The 20,496-nt window shown below is 57.0% G+C and overlaps 7 protein-coding genes across 7 annotated transcripts; 5 read left to right on the plus strand and 2 right to left on the minus strand.

Annotated features, from left to right (window-relative positions):
- The first annotated feature begins 117 nt into the window (after window positions 1–117).
- JDV02_005673 (uncharacterized protein) lies at window positions 118–1,436 on the plus strand. Its single transcript, XM_047986988.1, has 2 exons — window positions 118–947; window positions 1,119–1,436. The coding sequence occupies exons 1-2, from the start codon at window positions 416–418 to the stop codon at window positions 1,310–1,312; spliced, it is 726 nt and encodes a 241-aa protein (XP_047842972.1). The 5' UTR covers window positions 118–415; the 3' UTR covers window positions 1,313–1,436.
- On the minus strand, window positions 1,350–4,160 carry JDV02_005674 (uncharacterized protein). The gene has a single exon (XM_047986989.1). The coding sequence runs from the start codon at window positions 3,421–3,423 to the stop codon at window positions 1,645–1,647; it is 1,779 nt and encodes a 592-aa protein (XP_047842973.1). The 5' UTR covers window positions 3,424–4,160; the 3' UTR covers window positions 1,350–1,644.
- Window positions 4,161–5,489: 1,329 nt separating this feature from the next.
- JDV02_005675 (uncharacterized protein) lies at window positions 5,490–7,199 on the plus strand. Its single transcript, XM_047986990.1, has one exon. It carries the CDS (start codon window positions 5,691–5,693, stop codon window positions 7,083–7,085), a length of 1,395 nt encoding a protein of 464 aa, XP_047842974.1. The 5' UTR covers window positions 5,490–5,690; the 3' UTR covers window positions 7,086–7,199.
- JDV02_005676 (uncharacterized protein) lies at window positions 7,165–10,418 on the minus strand. Its single transcript, XM_047986991.1, has 4 exons — window positions 8,810–10,418; window positions 8,400–8,686; window positions 8,180–8,301; window positions 7,165–8,098 (listed from the first exon to the last, which is right to left on the minus strand). The coding sequence occupies exons 1-4, from the start codon at window positions 9,561–9,563 to the stop codon at window positions 7,345–7,347; spliced, it is 1,917 nt and encodes a 638-aa protein (XP_047842975.1). The 5' UTR covers window positions 9,564–10,418; the 3' UTR covers window positions 7,165–7,344.
- Window positions 10,419–12,448: 2,030 nt separating this feature from the next.
- Window positions 12,449–12,862, plus strand: JDV02_005677 (Unsaturated rhamnogalacturonyl hydrolase; the record flags this gene model as incomplete). Its single annotated transcript, XM_047986992.1, has 1 exon — window positions 12,449–12,862. One exon carries the CDS (start codon window positions 12,449–12,451, stop codon window positions 12,860–12,862), a length of 414 nt encoding a protein of 137 aa, XP_047842976.1.
- Window positions 12,863–12,937: 75 nt separating this feature from the next.
- JDV02_005678 (Unsaturated rhamnogalacturonyl hydrolase) lies at window positions 12,938–13,564 on the plus strand (the record flags this gene model as incomplete). Its single annotated transcript, XM_047986993.1, has 1 exon — window positions 12,938–13,564. The coding sequence occupies one exon, from the start codon at window positions 12,938–12,940 to the stop codon at window positions 13,562–13,564; it is 627 nt and encodes a 208-aa protein (XP_047842977.1).
- Window positions 13,565–16,513: 2,949 nt separating this feature from the next.
- JDV02_005679 (uncharacterized protein) lies at window positions 16,514–17,727 on the plus strand (the record flags this gene model as incomplete). Its single annotated transcript, XM_047986994.1, has 4 exons — window positions 16,514–16,766; window positions 16,825–17,193; window positions 17,250–17,372; window positions 17,429–17,727. 4 exons carry the CDS (start codon window positions 16,514–16,516, stop codon window positions 17,725–17,727), a joined length of 1,044 nt encoding a protein of 347 aa, XP_047842978.1.
- Between the last annotated feature and the right edge of the window lie 2,769 nt (window positions 17,728–20,496).

The following is a 20,496-nucleotide window of genomic DNA, read 5'->3' on the forward strand; positions in this document are numbered from 1 at the left end:
ATCAGAATGCGACCGCCGCCGCAGCGGGGGGAGTCCGGGTGCCCAATCCCATACGTTTCCCCATCCCTGCCGCCCCAAGTAAGGTGTGTTTATGTGTGATCACGCCCGCCCATCCCTCTTCCTTCTTTGTGACCTTCGCCACGACGACCGTCTTTTTAAATCGTCATCACTCTTGTACTGGTGCGCGCCACTAAGCTCAAGAGAATACTTACTACATCATCATCAGAGGATCCCGGTACTCACGCGCAGGAGGGGATTTGATACACGTCCCTTGAGGAGAGATTCGTCGTCATCGTCGTCATCATCGTGGCCCAACCAACAAACGGCAGCGACTGACTATAAACAAAACACAAAGAGACGGGGCGGTAGAGAAACAGACAGAAAAAAAAGAGGGAAACAGGCAGGCAGGCAGGCCATGGCTGAGCCGCACAACACGCCCGTGCCTGGCTCGACGCCCCGCGCAACCTCCCCCGTGCACGGCGCCGGCGCCGGCGGCAACTTCGTCCCGCAGCACCAGCTTCACCCTAACGCGCCGCCGCCGCCTCTTGCATCGCCTTCCCAGCCAACAACCTACGCATCTGCCCGCCCCCGCGTCCTGTACCTAGGCGACCCAGTCAACAGTTCAGCCGCCGCCTCGTACCAGGAGCTCGCCGCGCGGTACGATGTCATCATCCATCATTTTCATCAGCCGCAGCCGGCGGCGGCGATAGAGGACGGCCAGCAGCAGCAGCAGCAGCAGCAGCAGCAGCAGCGCGCGCGCCTCGTCCAGGCGCTGCGAGACCGCACGTGGGGCGACTTGGCGGCCGTCGTCCGCCCGTCAGCGTCGTCATGCGGCTTCTGGGATGCCGAGCTGGTGGACCTGCTGCCCGCGAGCGTGAGGGTGGTTGCCAGTGCGGACGACGGCGCGGAGGAGAGGGCTGACGGGAGGCGGCGGTTGCGGGAGCGAGGTACGTACAAGTTAGAAGAGGGGGGATGACGCCTCAACTTGTCTGCTCTCCTTCCTCTCCAGCCTGTGTGTGGGAGGCACGGCGTTGTCTTGTTGCGCACGAGCTACGGAGGTGTTGTCGAGCGGAGTTGTTGTCGAGCGGTGTGTTGTAGTTGCTAACTGTATGCGCCAGGGATCGTGTACTACTGCCCCGGCGACGAGACGGCCGCAGATGCCGATGCTGTCGCCGTCTCGACCCCCGGTCACGTCTCGCCCGCGGATGCTGAGGAGCTGTGCGTGCGCAAAGTCATGTCGGTGCTGGAAGGCGACGGACGGGATTCCATCCTTGCCATCGGCGGCGGCTTTGGAGGGCGTGAGCAAGCATAAAGGCAACTACGTAGCACATAGCGGTCGAGTTTTCAGGGCTACTACTACTAATGTTAACACGGAGGCGGTTTTATACAGACATATCGTACATGACATTGAGGAGGAAGCCCTCCCGGAATCAACATGAACCTCCAAAAGTGAATTGCTACACCCCGTGTAAGTCGCCATGTCCCCGGTTTCAACACCCCCATGTCCAAAACTATACAAGTACACCTTCCCGCCTGTTCATAACGCCGTCGCAATGCGGAAAAAGAAAAAGGAATACATCATCAGCTCATGGGTACGCCTCATGTTGCATGGATGGCATGGCCCCTGTCCCATCGGCATCATCATCAGGCATCGGTCTTGGGCTTCTTCTTCACCAGGCCCGCGCTCAAAACATTCACTCCGGCCTCGCCCTGCGGCCGCTGACCCTCGGCCGTATCGGCTCGCTTGCGCTTAACAAGCCCCGACAGGTTGTTCACCGCTGGCGTCTCTCCCGTCGAGACTGTGCCGCCGTTGACCGTCGACCCGGCGCCGCTCGCAGCAGAGGCACCAGCAGGACTCTCCATCTCGCCCGTGACCTCAAACCCCCAGCGCCCGCCCGACGCGCCGCCCGCTTCGACAAGCCAGCGGCGCGAGCTGCCGGCCGCCTTGTCCAGCTTGGAAAAGTCGAGGTGCAGGAGCAGCTCCAGGACGCGCTTGTAGTCGCCCTCGGAGACGATGCGCTCGCCGCGGCCCTGCGCCGGCCAGTGGTAGTACTTGCTCGTGGCCGGCCGGTCGAGGAGGTAGTTTCGCTGCTCTGTCTTGACGCGTGCCTGACGGGGCTTGACGATGCCGCGCATTTTCTGCATCTTCTTCTCCTTGCGGCCCTTTCTGTCTTTCTTGGCCTTGCCTGACCTGTCCTTGGCGTGACCGCCGGCGACGTTGGATCCCGCGCCAGCGGATTCTGCCGAGGTTTCGGGTTTGGCTGGAAACAATTTCTTGGGGGTCGTGTTCGGTGCCACGTTGGACAAGGTCTTGTTCTTCTTTGGCGTCTCGGGTGTCGTCGTGACGTCCGCCTGCTCTCCATCCGCCTCCGCTGACGCCGCCGCGACCGTTGTGTCGTCCTTGTCATTGTCAAACACGAGCCAGATAAAGCCCGTCATCCTCCCGCTCGAGCACTCCTGGCGAAACGCCATCATCTCCCAAAACATGTCGAGCGTCTTGACGCTGCGCCAACTGCCCGTCGTCTGCATGGCGCCCGAGCGCGCCGCCTCCTCGTCGAGCTCGTCGCGGAAGCGGGACTTGGGGTCGTCGGGGAAGCTCGGGATCAGGCACCGCGGCGGGACCCAGTCGAACTCGCGCGTGTAGTGCGATATGCGCTCGAGCGGGTGCCCGATGGTCCAGTGCGGCGAGAGGGCGCCGGCCGGCGTCCGGGGGATGAAGACGCGGGTCTCGTAGTCGTCTAGGCCGGGCACCACGATGTAGCCCTTGACGACGACGCCCTTGTTCCACGACACGTCGGCGGCCAGCGGGTCGAGGACGCGGCACCACCACTTGACGAGGCCGCGGTCATCGAGGACGTGCTTGCCGCCGTAGTCGACGCTGCCGGGGAAGAGGTATTGGCTCTGCGCGCGGGCAAACAGACTGACGACGAGCTGCACGTCCCTGCGCCGGCGCACCTCGACCAGGTACCCGACGAAGGCGGCGCAGACGTGTCGGATCGGGCTGGGGGTGCCGCGGGGCAGCTCGAGGAGGTCAAGGAAGCCGGTCGAGTCGGCCTTGGACACGAAGAGTGTCGTCGCGTGCGCCGTCGTGTACACGAACACCTCTATGCCGAGGACGATGACCTCGCGCGCCCGCCTTTGCGAGGAGTCGCTACTGCCGCTGCTGCCGCTCTGGCCATCAGACGCGGTCGCAGCGGCGGGCACGTCGATGGACACGGTGAGGAAGTGGTTCTCGCAGTAGGTCCGGTCGGGGCGCTCGTTGGGCGGCGCCGAGTAGAGCGCGTCCGTCTTGTACGGCGGCGTCGAGACGTGGTGGAAGCGGAACCGGCGTCCCCGGGGTAGCACAGCGGCCAGCCGGGAGCGAAGAAGCCCGCTGGTCGCGGACACGATCGGATCTGCTGCCATTGACGCCGCTGCCGCCATGGTCGTTGTGGCTGTCGAGAGGACGAGCCGTCGGCGGAGAGAGGCGCGAAGGGAGTGTGCAAAAGGGCAGAGGCTGACGCGTTTTGACGCAAGGGCCAGCGGGCTGAAACCATACGACGCGTTTATTGGATTGGCGTCGTCTCAGCACCAACACCGGTGGCCTACCCTGTACTACAATTCGTTGTAGCAATTTGGGTCTCGAGCGCCTCAATACCACCCATCTGGAGGTTCAAAATGCGGAAGAGCGAGTTTATTGGTATTCAGACGTGTCTTTTTGACCGAATCACCGCGAATAGTTAGCTAAAAGTTGCTGCTATCGTTGTCCTCCTGGCGCAAGTGACCATGCATCGTTTATTGAAACAAATGACTTACACGGTGACAAAACACTTGACAACTCGAAGCAAATCCATCACTGCCCGTCTACGCCTCGGGATGCATCCGTACCTATTCTCACAAACGACGCCGTAAACGTCATCATCATGCACTCACTGATCCGACGGCATGATACAGCGCTGTGCTCGCGTCTAAACGCGGCTTATACAACACCCACTGGCGGCTGACTCGCCATTGATCACCGCCCGCGTCACAGCTCAAGGCCCAGCTGAAGAGGACCCTCGCGCCCTCTGTTGCGCCCTCTCGCCTCTAATACCTTGATCTTCTTTTGTACGTACGTAACTCGACTCCGACCCTTGGATCTACCGCAAGGGTCCGCGGGGCCAAGCCAAGCTTGTCGCCACACCATAGCGTGGGCTGGGGCTTTTGATGGAGCCCAGCCTGTACGAGTCCCCATGTATATACGCGTCAAGTGCGGCAACCACGTGCTTTTCGTTCGTTTACGTACGTACAAACGGCGCCGCCTTACGGTACGGCCCCGGCAAGCTTGATGCTTGTTCGCTTCGGCGCGGGCTCGGCCTCTTGTCTGGTGGTTCTCGAGGTCCACTTGCCGTAAAGCGTCAAGCGGCCGTCTGATCTGCGAAAGCATCTGGTGCAATCTCGGACGATTGGGGTGGGATACAGGAGACCAACTTACTCGCTTTGGGGTGGGATACAGGGGACCAACTTACTCGCTCCATACTATACTATATTGTAGAAACCTCTTAGTAAGTGTTCTGTAGGGCCGTTGGAGGCGTCTTGGCGTTGCGCGGTAGATGAGTTGCTATAACATACGTAACTACAATAAAGAGGGCACCCTGAGATGAAGGACCGCTCCTACGTCTCGCCACCAGACGATGCATGTACATCCGCCTTCTCACCCGCAACGGGCCTGGACCACTGGACTTCATGTTAGTCGGCACGCGGACGACGGCTACGCATCCAGCCGCGCCTGGACCGGCAGCGACCAGTCCGTCGTGAGCTCCCCAAAACCTGCTTCCCATGTTTTGAGTTTTGCTAGCCTGCCAGGCCAGCCGACCCTAGTGCACCCGCCGCCGCCGCCGGCACCCCCCCCCATCTTCCCGTTGGACCCGGCCGGGGGTGCGGCATGGATCGGAAGGATAGCGTTGTGTAGGTAATACTGTACGTAGCACAGCATGAATAATAACCGGCTCGAAAGGAACAACGTTCCGGAGGATGCGAGGCAACGGTCCCCTACCAGACCTGTGCTGTCTGTCCTTTCCCCGCCGCGGGGTGCCTCTGCCCCTTGTCCAATTACCGGCATCAGGTTGGCAAACGGAGAGCCGGACGGGAGGAGAGCCGGGCGGGAGGGGGGGAGGGAGAGGGGGGGCGTGTGTCTTTCGTTGCTCATCATATTAGGGCTGAGACATGAAGCTGGCCGCCGGCTGTCTCTAGTTGGCGCAACCTGCAGTCTTCCAGCCAAGGAAGCCGCAGTATGTGAAGTGGTGGACATGCGACGTACTGTTGCTGCTGGAATGTAGTCCGGCGTCACGGCAGCAAACGTAGACAAGCTATACCTACTGTATGTGAGTCCCCTAATACTGTAACACGTCTCCCGCAAGCAGTCTCTCTCTGCTTCTGAGGGTGACGAACTAGCAAGCAATGGGAGCGCTCCACATCGACTGAGCTCCCACGACATCCGTCTTTCTGTGTATGACGCCTGCAGCTTCTTACCCATTACGGCGCCGTGCTTTTGCAGCCATCATTAAGCCTTGCCCATTGATGTCGATGTCCTGCGTCAACCGCCGTCGTATTTGGTGGTAGATAGACCCCAACTCCCCCCTTTCAACCTCCTACTGCACTCTCCTCTCTGTCACCACCCCCTCATCATCGTCATTCTGCTCCTCCTCCTTCTCCTCCTCTGCCACCGTAGCATGGACAGGGTCGGCAGAAGTACCAATAGTCGCATCGCCATACAGCTGCTGCACGCCGGCAACAACTGGGTCAAAGCCCGATCGTCCCGCGCAAACCGGCAATTCAGCCCCGGCGCCCGCAGATCCTGCCGTCGCGCGCTGTGGTCTTACACCTCCTCCTCCTCTTTCCGAGGCTGCCGATCTCCGGCCCAGAGCAATTCCCCATCGTCGTCGTCATCGCATCGTCCACTGCCGCCGCCGCCGCCGCTTGTTGCCGGTCCCCCCACCACCCTCGTGGCTGCTGCTGCTGCTGCTGCTGCTCCGCAACGACGACGATACCTATTACACTCCTCCTCCTCGTCCTCCTCCTCAGCTGCTTCTGAAACCGCCGCCGCCGCCGCCGCCACGATGAGCAGCACCAGCACCAGCCGCTGCCCTGCTTCGTCCACCGCGCGACAGCTGGCCGGGACGGCGAGTCAGGCGCAGGCCTTGGGCGCCCCGTTGACGCAGTCGGCCACGTTCCTCGTCCTGTCGATCGCCACGAGGCACCGCGCGGAGGCGCTCCAGACGATCCGCGCAACGCTAGCGGGTATTGAAGGGCTCGCCAAGAACGTGACCATCCGGGACTCGACGTCAACCTTTTCCTGCGCCGTCGGGATCGGGAGCGACGCCTGGGACGACATCACGGGTGGTCGCCTGCCGCGCCCAGCCGAGCTGCACCCCTTTCGCCCCGTCCGAGGCGCCGTGCACACCGCCGTGGCCACCCCTGGCGACCTGCTGCTGCACATCCGATCGGACCGCCGGGACATCTGCTTCGAGTTTGAGCGCCAGCTCATGAAGCTCCTGGGGGACGCCGTCATAGTCGAGGACGTCACCGTCGGGTTCCGCTACTTTGACCTGAGGGACCTCCTGGGCTTCGTGGACGGCACCGCCAACCCTGTCGGGCCTGCCGTCCCGGATTCGGTCCTCATCGCCGATGAGGACGCATCGGCTGCGGGGGGCAGCTACGTCGTCGTGCAAAAGTACGTCCACAACCTCAAAGGGTGGGAGCGGCTGTCCACCGAGCAGCAGGAGGCCATCATCGGTCGCACCAAGCTCGACAACATGGAGCTTGACGATGCCGAGCAGGGGCAAAAGGCCCACAAAACGCTGGCAACCGTAGAGGACGAGCAGGGGAACGAGCACGACATACTCCGTGATAACATGCCGTTTGGCTCGCCCGGCAACGGGGAGTTTGGTACCTACTTTATAGGCTACTCGCGCAGGCTCTGGGTCATGGAGAAGATGCTGGAGAGGATGTTTGTCGGCGACCCCCCGGGTCTACACGATCGTATCTTGGATTATTCAAGGCCCATGACCGGTACCACGTTTTACGCGCCTCCTGCTGCGGTTCTCACCGGTCTTGGCGACCGCTAAAATCCACACCATGGCCGCTGCAGCTTTCCTATTCCATGTTGTTATGAAAATTTGAACATCAAGATGCCATCATAGGCTGGGGAGGTATACGTAATTTCAGTCATCATTACCCGGAGTATCATCTCGGCATTACTTTTAGATGTCGTCACCGAACCCGCCAAACGCCATGCGCTCTAAGCCGTCCAGCATGCCCCGGCTCCTTGCTCCTTGCCATGCCATGCCACTCGTCAGATTATTCCACATTGGTGTCCTGTCCACTCTATAGCCCATGCAAGGACGAAAGCAAAGTATCAGGGGTCCAGCCATCATGCACGGCCTGTTCGTTGGGACTGCTCTGCGACTGGAACAGGATATGCAGCAGACACCTCTCCACGCCCCTCCGCGCGTCGTGGTTGGCCGAGCCCATGACGCTCGTGAGGTTCAGGACGTACTCGGTCGTCTGCGCCTTGTACGGAAAGTCGTACAGGTTGTGGAACAGGGACATGTAGAGGTCCTCGGCGCTGCCCTGCCACATGGCCCAGTTGTTCTTGAGGAAGGACTCGAGCACGTCCATCCGGCTCCAGTTGTCCAGGTGGATCTCCTCCTCGTTTGCGATGTTACCGCTGCTGCTGCTGCTGTTGGCGGAGGTGATGGCCCACTGCGCCGAGGCTGACACCTGCAGGAGCACGCATACGAAGAAAAGGCACGCCAGGCGGGCGAACTCGCGGTGCGTGCAGTTCTTGTTGTACAGCGACGCCATGGCGTGCTGCTGCGAGTCCGTCTCCAGCAGCACCATGGCCTCCCGGATGGCGGGATACTGGGCCGCGCCGATGAGCGGGAGGTGAGGCGCGGATTTGTGCATAAATGTCCGTAGATCCTGCACAAAGGATATGAGCCAGAGGCATCGCACCTTGTGCAGGTTCTCGCTGTTGCCGAGTATTGGGTGCAAGTGTGCCGTCAGGGGTTGCCTCGAGGCAATCTCGCGAATGTGGTTGGAACTGTCCAGCCATGAAGGCTTCGCCATGAGTAGAACGCTGCAATATATCTGGGTCAGAGGACGGGGGCTCTCTTGACACACAACAAAAGGGGTGGAGAAAGGAATTCGTTTGACGTACAGAAAGGTGGCCAGCTCTAATCTCCAGTTCGTCTGCAGCGAGGCGATGCCACCCCGTGCATCTATCATTTGCTGCAGTCCATTCCGGTGCACTTTCCACTCCTGTTCGGTTCCCCAATGTCTCTGAACAAGCACGACGTCAGCACAGAGTTCCAGCTGGTGCCTCCCTAAGTTAGGGGAGAGAGGGGGAAAAGGGGGAAGGGCACTGGAATTTCCCGTACCTCATAAGTCAACAACCTGATCACGGCAGCAATAACCTCGTCGCTCGACGCCTGCTGCGGATCGTCCATCCACGACGCCACGATGCGGATTGCCTCCATTTTGAATTTGAGCGCCTCGTTGGACGTCGTGTGCCCGTGCATACGCGCGATATGGGCCGCCGAGTGCGCCAAGATGACGTTGAATGAAGCCGCGTTGGACACGTCGAGCGGAAACCACACATCGCGCACCGGGTTGAACGTCGCGGCTGGCAAGTCCTCAAACATCATGGCCGCATACGTGCTGAACCCTGCCAACGCGGAGTGTCAACATTTGAAAAAAACCACCATATGTGCGGGCGCTGAATTCAAAAGAGTTGTGAAGAGCGCAAGTAGACACAGTTTTGAAAAGGGGACGCGGGTTCACTTCTTACAGTGATGCAGGAGCTTGTGATGCTGTGCCGTGAGCTGCACGGGAAACGTGTCAAAGGGGTCGAACCGAGCCCCCATCAACGCGCGGTCCATGGCGGCGTAGATCTGCATCGGTACGCCATCCACCGTGAATGCTTCTTCCGAAAGCTCGCGTCTCGAAGAGCGACTGCTGGAACCTTCTGAGCGTTCCACGGCCTTGCTTGTGGCTTCATGCTTTACGGTAGACGGAGAACCCCCTGAAACGGCGTCACTATCGGAGCTGGCCGCGGGCGGTTCCTCGACAACAACGGGGTTGGGACTGGAGGTGGCGTCGGCTGCTCCTCGTTTCCGTGATGACCTGTGCTTGGGTAGGATCTGTCGATGCGACAAGGCCGCGGCTGACTTTTGCTTGCTGGTCTCGAGGGATACTCGTCGCTGTTTCCAGTGCTCTCGCATGGCGTGGCTCCGCATGCTCTTGGGGTCTTGGCCTGACACGAAAACATACTCTGGCATCTTGTCCTGATCCAACGTCCTCCTCGCTGCCCGAGACTTGGATTTGGTCTTTGACTTCTTCGCGGGCACGTCGTGGTCACCTGCATCTTTCTCCCCGTGGCTGCTGCCGTCGCGCCGGTTGTTATTGTTGGGGCTTGGTGGTGGTGGCGCCGTGGGCGACCGGCGACCGACATGGTGGGCGACGACCAAGGGCTCTGTCATAATCTGGAAAACAGTCCAATGACTGTGACATTTCCGTCTCTCGCAGAGGCTGTGCTTGAGCATTGGCACCAAAACAAACCAAGCAGGCGCGCGGTGAATAAAAAAAGAGTGTGGTCGATTTGACCCAATGTATTGATGTTGGGCGTCTGCTTGTAACAGAGGGCGGGTCGGCCGAGATATACATATCAAACTCCGGGACTTTCTTTTCCCTTTAGGCGCGGACTCACTACTCCGGCGACCGCTGCCGCCTTGACCTCGGTATGGTGCTAGGCTGCTTAGAGAGCCCGGGTCCTGCAAGTCAAAGTCTCCTTCGGCTCTGGGGTTGCTTTCCTATCAAGCAGCGTCACTCTCCAAGGCGGCGGTGTACACGCACGTCGTGCTGTAGCACCGCTGTCCGACTGGAAGCCCAGCTGGCTGGTAGGCGGCTGGCCACCACCATCAATCATCGTCACGCTCAGGCAATGGGGGGCCGCCCATGAAGGGGAGGGATGCTCCACCGCCATCGGCCGCCCCGATTAAGTTAAGCTTTCGACATGTTGCAGCCCAGCGGCTCTTGTTGCAGGGGGAGGACGGGTCGAGTCCGAGCGAGAGAGCCAAGGCCGCCGGGACGTGGCTTCGGCAGCATCTGGGTCGCCGAACGGGGATCTACTCCGTTGCTCTCTCTCCTTGTCCTTGACGATGAGCGGGCGGCGTTAGCAGACGGACCAAGACGGCCCCCAAGTCGAAAGAAAGCGACCCTTTCTTTGTGTTAGATACCAAGTCATGTTCGCCTTCATCACAGTCACGCTTCATCGGCTTGGCATCAACGCGTGCGCTAGCCCAACATACCGGCCGAGACCACCCGTTTAATGCTACCTACGCACGAAGCACGTATAAACAAAGCGACATCGGCAGTGAACCCTCCTGGACCGATACTACAAACCCAGCATGATCTGCAGATCAAGGGGGTCGGTCGATGGCGGCCTCGTACGTGCCTCGGTGTGTTTTTGTGGTGCCATCCGTCTCCCTTGCGGAAAACGGTTTCCCACCCCCGCCACGGCCGCCGCTCGCATCGTCGCCGCAGCAGCAGCCACGATTTGCCACACGAGTGGATCACCACACGCGGCAATCCTGCAAAGACGATGACGAGATGAGAGCCGTTGGGATGAGCAGCAGGCAGGGTGGGCTCCGGGTCACGAGACCAGGGCCGAGGCTGGAGACAAAACGCCGATAAAGACACGGCTTTAAAGCCAAGACGATCGTGGGCGTTTGATTACAGGGCTTCGATTCCCAATCCAACCCCCCCCTCCCCGACTACAGACGGACGTGTCGTCTCCATCGGATTCACTACCAGCGTCTGCAGGGCGTGTCCTATAATAAATTCAGGCCTGCTGCGGACGACGACAACACCTAGGAGCCTTGGCGTGGTGTTGTCGGCAGAGGGCGCGCTCGTTCGAGTAACGATTAGCTGGGGTGGCTCGCAAGCGGCCTCCTCGTGCTTCCCTAGTAGCAAGTGTCCTGAGGTCTAGAAGCCGCTTCGTCCCTGGCAGGGCGAATTTTCAGCTTCGCCCTGACCACTCGCCCGCGTGGCGTCAGTAGCGGCACTTTGCCGCGTTAGTTAGACGGCGCCCCCGGGGCTAGACACTTCCATCATCGTGTGCTGAACTAGCAGCATGGAGATCTACATCCGACATGGACTTTTGCGCACAAAGGGATGGGCCGATGCGAGATTCCAATGCCGACGCGCGGCAAACGCGTGCAAGTGGGACATGCCTAGCCCTAAGAATAACACAATCCCTGCCGCCAGGACCCTATTGCGGGCGAAAGCCCTCTGGCAACCCAAGTCTTTGGTCAGCAAGGCCAAGACGAGGGTCGTCCCAAGCCACGGCCTGGAAGAGTTGGAGTGTTCTAGTTCCGCAAGTGTCTTTAGACTGCGGCGAGCACAAGACCCTTCAGCACAATACCCCGTCTCGTCGCGATGAGTTTCAGCCGTCTACTCTCAGTTCAGCGACCCTGCCCCCACGTCGTCTCCCTGCCTGCGACAGGAGAGGGCCGTCGTCTGCCGGGGCAAGCGTTTTGGCGCTTCATTGGAGGGAAATTGACCAGAATCGTACATCCATGCATCGCTGGCTGTGACTTGTAGCGCCGTCGCCTTGTTTCGCTCCTAGACTTCCTCCCTTCTTATTCCGCACGCATCTGATTTACGCAGACGTTAACGAAGTGAAGTCGCCAAGGCTTGGCAATGCCTGTGCGTAGGCCGTGGCCCCTCACCGAACCCCTAATATATTATCGCAGCATGGGTAGATATGTACATATGACGATGCCTGTGATGGTAGGGTTGCGAAATTGGCAATTTGAACGTAATAGACCCCATCCACTTGCATCCATTTGCTTGCTTATTTTAAGTTGACGGCTTTGAAAGATGACAACTGGACACTCCCATATGGCACCATCATCATCTCCATTTGCACGCATACGTCATGCGGCACCTAACCCCGGATTAAATCATCGTGCCAAATTCGGGACAGCCCGGTTCAACATGACGGTCCCAGGCTCGAGCGTTACTTCGTATATGCGCGGACGATTGCAGTAGAGATCAACGAACCACCAGAGCACACCAACTGAGCCATCTTGTGCCGCTTGCTCAGTCGTGCACCCTGTGCTGTCGCCAAAGAACAATTGTCCATCAATGAGAGCCATGGGACAGTCAGCGTCGTATTGTCCAGGAAAACCTGCTTATAACCACTGCTACCGCTAGTCTGATGTGGCTAGCTTCATCCATATCGTTGCATGACAGTAGTCGATATCGTGGTGCGGGACACTGCAACCACCCTTTGCGACTTGCACCGACGGAGGGTTGGATCGGAGGAAGACATACCTCGTACCGATACAAATAGCTTGCTCCCGCTTCTACGCGACGTTGATGCGCCCCGCGATTTTGAGCGCCGTCACTTACATGCAAAGTCAGAATGAGGCTCCGGCTATTCTACACGGCGGTGACGAGCTTGGTATTGACAGCCGAGAGCCGCACCTACCTGTCATGGCTGGCAGATACATTTATTGACCAGGGCGTGAAGCCTACTTTTGGCTACCAAGAGGCGACATTATATCTCGGGATCGAAAAGGCTTACGAGTACACTCAAGACGGCAAATACCTCGACTGGTTGAAGAGGCAGATTGACGACAACGTAGTGCAAGAGGACGGAAGCATCAAAGGCTGGAAGAAGGACTCGTACGTCCTGGACAACTATCGAATGGGCAACCAGTATCTTTACCTATACAACGAGACGGCTGACCCCAAGTACAAGTTAGCAGCATCAGTCGTACGCAAGCAGTTGAATGGGCACCCACGAACGCCTTCGGGTGGGTTCTGGTACGTGTAGACTAAGTTTTCTACATCTAGCGACGCCAACTGATAGGTTCACTTCTCCAGGCACGGACAATCCTGGCACAACCAAATGTGGCTTGACGGGCTCTTCATGGCTCAGCCATTCTACGCCAAATGGACGCGCCTCTTCGACAGCTCCAACGAGACTGCTTGGGCAGACATCCTAAATCAGTATAATCTCATTGAATCACATGCCGTCGAGAAGTCAGGGCTACTCGTTCATGGATGGGCGGAGGGCCCTGCTCCCTGGGCAGACCCACGAACGGGACGGTCGCCGCACGTCTGGGGTCGCGCCGATGGCTGGTACTTCATGTCTGTAGTCGAAGTGCTTCAGGTTTTTCCATGTTCGCATCCCGGACGCGCCCAGTTGATGAAATATTTCCTCGCGCTGGCTGCAGCCCTGGTACGGTCACAAGATGGACGATCCGGCAACTGGTGGCAGGTAATGGATGCCCCATATCCCGGTCGCCCGGGCAATTACATCGAGAGCAGTGCATCGGCCATGTTCACCTGGGGACTACTAAAGGGCATACGTCTAGGATATCTCAACAGAGCTGAGTACCTCGGACCGGCGGTGCGCGCGTACAAGGGGCTGGTGAAGAATTTCATTGAGCCACAGCAGAACGGCACTTTGGCGTTCACCGGCACTGTCGCTGAGTGTGGTCTGCACCAGGCCAATGCCACCTACGAGGCATGAGCACCCCCCTCGGCACACACATTTGCAACACGACGGGCCGAGGAGTGCTAACAGTATCATAGTACTACATCAGTGTCCCCACGTCTTCCAACGACTACAAGGGATCCGGGCCCTACATGCTTGCTGCGTACGAGTGGGAGACGGGGGAAAGTTGGAGTACAGGCAGTCGTGACGGAAGAGACGACGAAGTCCTCATTGGGGGACTACCACAACAGAGCTGTTTATAGTCACTTGCACACGTACGGTGGCATATCCCGCAACAAAGTCTATCTGGGTTTTCGCATCAAGTCTCATTGGCAAATATGTCATTAATCGATACGCTATTGGTCCAACTGGCTAGCTGAAGCAAATTCTTGTCAATGTTCGATTTGATGCCAAAAGCTATGTCTCCGTACAACATGAGACGCAACATGTGGTCCTTCCTAAAATAGACTACGTTGACACTTGGAATTTATGCGAAGAGAGAATGTTTTGCTATTTGACTTAGAAAGCCTGCAGCGTTTGGCTTTGCGAATCCTTCTTTAAGCTTGTTGAGCGAACCCGCGAGGTCTGGCCAAGCGATGAACTCTGTTTGTGTTTCACAGCATTGTTCGCGTGGTGAGTCTAATCTAGATAACCACAAATATCGAGGAACTCGTAGTGGCTACAGAGTCAAGGCCCTGACGAAGGCAGACATTTAGGTTTAGTTCAATTCTGCTGTGAGGTGTCGCGTATGCATGAAACGAGACCACGCAAGCACGGCACCATTGGTTGCGTCAGTGACTGGCCGTAGCTCGCGGGGTTGCGGACACTGATTGCTTTGCGGCTCAGGCGTAGGGCTCATGCACGTGAGCTCGGCGACCTCGGGCGCTCTCGACTCGCAGCCCGCTGCCGTGCGCTGCGCGGAGATCTTCGTCGTCAGACACCATCGGGCGGACTGGAGCCGTCTCGGCACCATTACTCGCCCGGGCAAAGGCATAGCAACGCTACATGTACGGGCCGTTGAGCTGAAACACGGTCTCTCCGACCCACGCGGCGCTCATCGGCCTGGCGTACACGAGGACTTAGTCCATACGTCACGCCAAACTATTATTTAGAGCTCTATGTTCGTAATCTATTTGCTAAGCGATTTGGTGACGGTGGCCCGAGTTTGCGCTATCGAGGTTTAAAAGACCAACGGGCCAGATGCTCATAGAGCTGGGGCCTACAACACACATTTCTCACTGCCGGATCTCACTACTATACCCCATTCGAGCTGCAATGTCGGCCATCGAGGCGAACGATTTCTACTTCAAAACCAAGAAGGAGGCGGACCGAGTCCAGGACCGGTTCTATCAGGATGTAGGTAAAGATAGACACGGGGTAAGTGCCTCTCTTTAAAACTCGAAGCGTTTTATCTAGGTACTAAAAGAAGTATATCCTAAAGTCCTGTTACTTTGACATGGGGAAGGCAAAACAATATCCTTTTGGTTGGTGTAAGTTCGCGTTGATCAGCGTTGAAGCACTTCCTGTTGGAAGAAGGTGCAGCTGGAGGGTGCGCTACAAGTGGGGGCACAGGAGGTGCGCAGGGCACCTACCGGTACGTAGCGGCATAACGACTACTAGCCTGGCTAATGTATCGAGGGATGTTGAGGCTAATGGTAGCTATGGTCATAGTGTCTTGAAGCCGGCGGAGGCTGCTTTGTTGGCAATGGAGCTTTCCGGCATCCCGCGGATTGTACACGGCCGAAGAAGCCGGTGCCGACAGACCCAGAGGAAATAGACGAGCTTTATAGGACGACCCGGGTGAGGGTGCCTGGCGCATGGCATGGTCCGTATGAAGCGATGTAATTTTCGAATTGTCCATTCTAGTTGGGCTGTTTCTTGGGGGGTAAATAAACTCGATTTCCTATTTCCTATTAGCTAGTAGCTCCTTTTGGCCCATTAGTAGCTTTCTTGAGAAGAATAATACGGTGCGTCCTTATGTGGTGGCGCTCATCGGACGAGTGCGAGCCACAACCCGTGTCTGGCTCCTGGTCACGTCCGTAGCGCTGCCATCATAGAGTTTACGGCCGTGGCGCTAATAGCTGCTGGGAGTAGACGGCAGCCTCTTACCATTGACGCTTGGCTGCGCGACGACGCCCTGTAGTGGTGCCGCTGATAGTTATGGAGTAAGCTGAATAAGGTTCGATTGAACCACGTTGAAGATTCTGCAAGCCTGCCAACCGCATTATGACGTCGTGGGTGCAAGGTGATGTTTGAGTGATGCAAAAGGGGTTGAGGAATTTGTATGCGGAGTTTTTCTTCTTTGCGCGGAGCACGCTGACGGACGGACATGAAGAAGGTCGGAGTTGGTGGTCGACGGAAGGATGGTCAGCGTTGTTGCTGTAACAAGGCAAGCTCATCATTGTCGCTGGTTGTTTCATCAGCCTTGTATGTACGAAGATCACGAGGTTTGGCTGCGGGGAGCCGCAACATAAAGACGCCACAATGGATATAGTGCGCGGAGCTGTCAATGACGCTGGCGGACAAGCTCCGGTCCCAATGGCGGACAAATTCTGCCGGCTAACACCCATGCCCGCCGCAGCAGCCTGTAGACACTTTGTTGATTAATGATCGCAGTAGTCAGTCGCAACGGTCGTGCGCCACAACCCCGGCCAACCCCGTGTAAACTGATTCCAAAGGCCGATTTGTCACTCCACTTGTCCGCACTGGGGGCCGTTGACGTGCAAGCCCGCCATGACCGCAACTCCGCTAAATGGCTGTAAGCTGCTGAAGCCTTCTGAAACTCGTTCAATGTGTGTATATACATGTATATATAAAGATTGAGCTGGCTCGTTGAATAGAAATCGTATCAAGTCAAAGCCAGCACTCGCATCGCATCGCATTCAGCTATATTGCAATCCAGCCCACTGCAGACTTACAGTACAACTCGTCGAGATATCTCGCCTTTTAAACGACACAGAGATCACCACCGTCACCACAAACAAGATGACTGTAACCAAGGACGTTGCAATTCCCAAGGACTCGCTGGTCCTCGTCACCGGCATCACGGGCTTCATCGGTTCCAACGTTGCCGATCAGTTCCTGAACCACGGCTATAGAGTTCGCGGCACGACCCGCGATGCCGGCAAAGCAGCCTGGCTGAGCGCGCTCTTCGAGGAAAAGTACGGGAAGGGCCGTTTCGAGCTCGCCACGGTAGTGGACATGGCCGCCGACGGGGCCTATCTCGACGCTGTTAAAGGTAAGCAAGCAATGCGGAACAAGTGCTGTCCCAGTCGCAGTATTGACTTTTGATCCAGGTGCGAGCGCCGTTGCGCACGTCGCATCGGATATGTCCATGGACTACAACCCGAACAACGTCATCCCTTCGGTTGTCGCGGGTGCGCTCAGCGCTCTCAAAGCCGCGATAGCCGAGCCTAGCGTCAAGCGGTTCATTTACACTTCCTCTTCATCTGCGGCCAAGAAGGCAAGCACTAGCAAGGAGGTCACTGTGGTTACCCAGGAGACTTGGAACGACGAAGCCATCACCGCGGCGTGGGCCGAGCCGCCTTATGAGCCCAGCCGTGCGTCGGCTGTCTACTCTGCTAGCAAGACAGCTGCAGAGAAGGAAACTTGGGCACTCTACCGCGAAGCTCAAAAGAGCCGCCCGGATCTCATCATGAACACCGGTATGTTGTGCTGCTCCACCAACCCATCCTTGACAGATTGGTACTGACGTCTCAAGTCCTGCCCAATGTCAACTTTGGCCCAAGCCTCAACCCGGAGGTGCAGGGTCATCCTAGCACCTCATACTACCCGGTGCTGGCGTGGAAGGGAGACCGCGCATCGATCGAGCCGCTACTTCCCCGTGAGCTTGTTCTTCCATCAATGCAAATGCGAGCGTCGTGCTAACAATGCTATCAGAGTACTTTGTCAACGTTCAAGACACCGCCCGGCTTCACGTTGCTGCTGCGATCCTACCAGAGGTAAAAAATGAACGCATCTTCGCTTATGCGGGGAGGTTCAACTGGGACACCGTGCTGGATATCCTGAGGAAGCACAACCCGGAACGCGAGTTTCTCTCCAACTTCCATGGCGGACAGGACTCCAACGTGATTCAGCCCGCCGCTCGGGCCGAAGAGTTGCTTCGCCAGATTGGAAGGGCCGGATGGACTTCACTCGAAGATTCCATCGTGGCAAACACGGCAGACCTCCACGATTAAGCATTTAAGTGAATAATTGAGGCATCATAAAAGTCTCTTCAAGCGATAGATAAATCATACCTCTCAAGGTGCTTTGACTCGCATGGACAAGGTACTACAGGACACCTGTGCAGGAATAGCCAAGATACAAATAAACACAAACACACAAGAGGCAGAGTTAACTAGCAACTTGCTTTGCAGTATCAACAAGAAGTAATAAGGCTACGATAAACAATTCCCTCCGCAGATCCGCGAGAATTTGAAGCCGCCTTCGTTTGCTCGTTCCTTGTTGTCGCCAGGCCCTCAGCCCTACTCAACCGCAACGCTGCACCAGCCATCGTGTCAGTAGCTTCAATCGGAGACGTGTTTCAACACATTTGTGGGATAGGATCTTACATAGTTGAGGCATGCTCCACTGCAGCACTCCCAGCCTGTCTGACACCGGCTGTTGTACGGCCGTCCGTCGTGGTTACGGCAGCTGCGGGCCTCGATGGGGGCTGGCGGGCTTGCTGCCGCGAGAGTAGTAAGAAGTGAAATGACGGCAATACTGAACTTCATTTTGTCGATTGTATTTGTGCGAATGATGCAACGTGTAATTAAAGAGACGTGGTGCGTCGGATGGCTGTGATCGTCTCTGGGTTTCGCAACCGATGAGGGGAATTCCTTGATATAAAAACGGCGAATCCAATTGCATTATAGCAGATCTCGCTCTCTATCAAATTACATTTTCCATCACTCGGATAGTTTGCTCCGGCCACTCAGTCACAACGGACCGATTGAAGCGTTAGGCAATAGAGAGATCAGAACAAAGCATAAGACAGGTCAACTCGACGTGTCGGCCGGCGTCGGGTGAGGAAGCTCTTCCTATGCTCCAATTTTATACGGCCACGAGGCATGACAACCGCACAACTTTTCACAGGTAGAGCTCCTGCGGTGAACTGCGATCCTCCTCCGAGCACTGGCAGCTCTCATACTTGGGGAATGGCTGGATGCTCCTAAAGTTCAGACCGGCAGACTGGTTTTGCCCAAGAAGCAATGTTCTGTACCGTCAGTGCGTTTGGCTTTGAACTTTTCTTGGACAGTACAGCACATGGCGTCTGTGCGCAGTCACAGAGGCTTCGGCTTGCCTCAAGTTGATCGTTTGGAACCGCAAAGACGCCGAAGCGTCGGCCCGTACCTGGCCCGTTCACTGTTACACGCGGGCGACAAGGCGGGCGAATTAAGACTTACTAGAAATTGACTTAGATAAGCGTATTTGGTCTGTCCGGCACGATAGCTGTGGCGGCGTCATTCTAAATTCCGTGAAAGGAAGGAGTACATCATCGGGCCCTGCGATGCTATCGTGTGTGCAACCAGTCGACGAGGCGGCGGAATTTGTTCTCAGCATGTTTCCCGACACCTAGCCGCCGGGTCACAAGGTGTTCTTGTTGTCCATCTTGTCTGCACTTCCCCTAAAGGCTGAGGTGATTCAGGTCTTTACTCCAGTGACGTGCCTGTGTTGATAGAGCAGAGAGTTGGTACGCATGTGAGCCATTGCAACTTGTGATGGCACAGAGGCCAGTCCACGTGCAGAGCAATGACCGAAACTGAATGCCACGTGAACTAGCGTTTACTTCAAGCTGCGAGTATAAGCTGAGCGACTTTTGTTTTGCCACGCCTGCCCAGTGCGTACCTCTCTGCGTGGGAAGACCTAAAAGAATCGATTCCCAGACGTCCACGTGGACAGGTCACAACGCAATGGCACCTGTTACTCGGGGCCGAACGGGCTGGGATCGCGGCTTTTATAAGCACCTCATCCTCTGGTCATGGGAAGTAAACTCCCAGACATATTTATATCGATTGACGCAAGTAATTATTGACTGACGTCATACACTACTTGACACAGCTCCCTTCATCACACCATTGCTGGCACAAGAGAAACACCAGTCGAGAAAATCGAGAGGCATTAAACGACCGGCGACAAGGAACTCGCGTGTCTCGCTTGTACACCCTGGACGGGTGCTTTCAGGAGCATTCCTAGGATTTCCGAATTGTCAGCGCCTGAGCAGATCCCAGCACAAAATCACAAGTATTACCTCGCCGACGCAAGTACCGCTGCAACATTGATCCCCAAAATGGCAGCGGCTTCCAAGAGGGAGGCCCATCGGATTGCTGCAGCCTTCGTGTTCAAAGAAGCCCGGCGCTCGTTGCTCAAGGCGCATCGGCCCCAGGGCGGGAGCCGCGATGCACGTGGCCGCAAGAGCCGAGAGAACTGCAAAGACCGCCTTCATGTCGATTGGTGGTAGCACTGGACCCGGCGCTCAGTTTAGTAGTGTTTTGTGACTCTGGGTACCAGCTGATAGTGAATGTGAAGCGAAACGTCGCAGCTTCAGAATTTAAGGGTGACGGGAAGATGGTCTTACTGATGTCATATTTGCCTCCGTCGATGTCATTATCGTCTCCTATCGTGTATAGCCCATTAATTATACAAAGATGGAAGCCCAGTAAGGCATAAACGTTGAGAGGCTCAATGCAACGTCTTGTGTATCATTATATGAGCGGGTTGCGAAAGTACTGGAATATACTTTCCTGCTCTGGAGACCCTTTAGCAGAAGGTGAAGGCATGGGCCTGAGTGCCCGAGACATCAGACCTTGGTTTCTTCGTTGTTTTCGACACAGTAAAACGTCCTACACGCCTACTCTTATAGCTTAGGTCTATGCGATGATCTCGATGGAAGCCTAACGATGCTATATCTAGGACAGTTGAGCGCTGGGGCAGGTCTCGCGAGGTACGAGCAACTGTGTCCGGCA

This window comes from Purpureocillium takamizusanense, chromosome 5 (genome assembly GCF_022605165.1).
Source record: "Purpureocillium takamizusanense chromosome 5, complete sequence".
NCBI lineage: Eukaryota > Fungi > Ascomycota > Sordariomycetes > Hypocreales > Ophiocordycipitaceae > Purpureocillium > Purpureocillium takamizusanense.

Excerpts from the sequence above, each read along its gene's own strand:
- JDV02_005673 (XM_047986988.1), top strand. The coding sequence starts at position 416 with ATGGCTGAGCCGCACAACACGCCCGTGCCTGGCTCGACGCCCCGCGCA. Across the intron at positions 948-1,118 it reads GCGGCGGTTGCGGGAGCGAG|GGATCGTGTACTACTGCCCC; the intron begins GTACGTACAAGT and ends TGTATGCGCCAG.
- JDV02_005674 (XM_047986989.1), bottom strand. The coding sequence starts at position 3,423 with ATGGCGGCAGCGGCGTCAATGGCAGCAGATCCGATCGTGTCCGCGACC.
- JDV02_005675 (XM_047986990.1), top strand. The coding sequence starts at position 5,691 with ATGGACAGGGTCGGCAGAAGTACCAATAGTCGCATCGCCATACAGCTG.
- JDV02_005676 (XM_047986991.1), bottom strand. The coding sequence starts at position 9,563 with ATGCTCAAGCACAGCCTCTGCGAGAGACGGAAATGTCACAGTCATTGG. Across the intron at positions 8,687-8,809 it reads TCACAAGCTCCTGCATCACT|GGTTCAGCACGTATGCGGCC; the intron begins GTAAGAAGTGAA and ends CCGCGTTGGCAG. Across the intron at positions 8,302-8,399 it reads TCAGGTTGTTGACTTATGAG|AGACATTGGGGAACCGAACA; the intron begins GTACGGGAAATT and ends GTGCTTGTTCAG.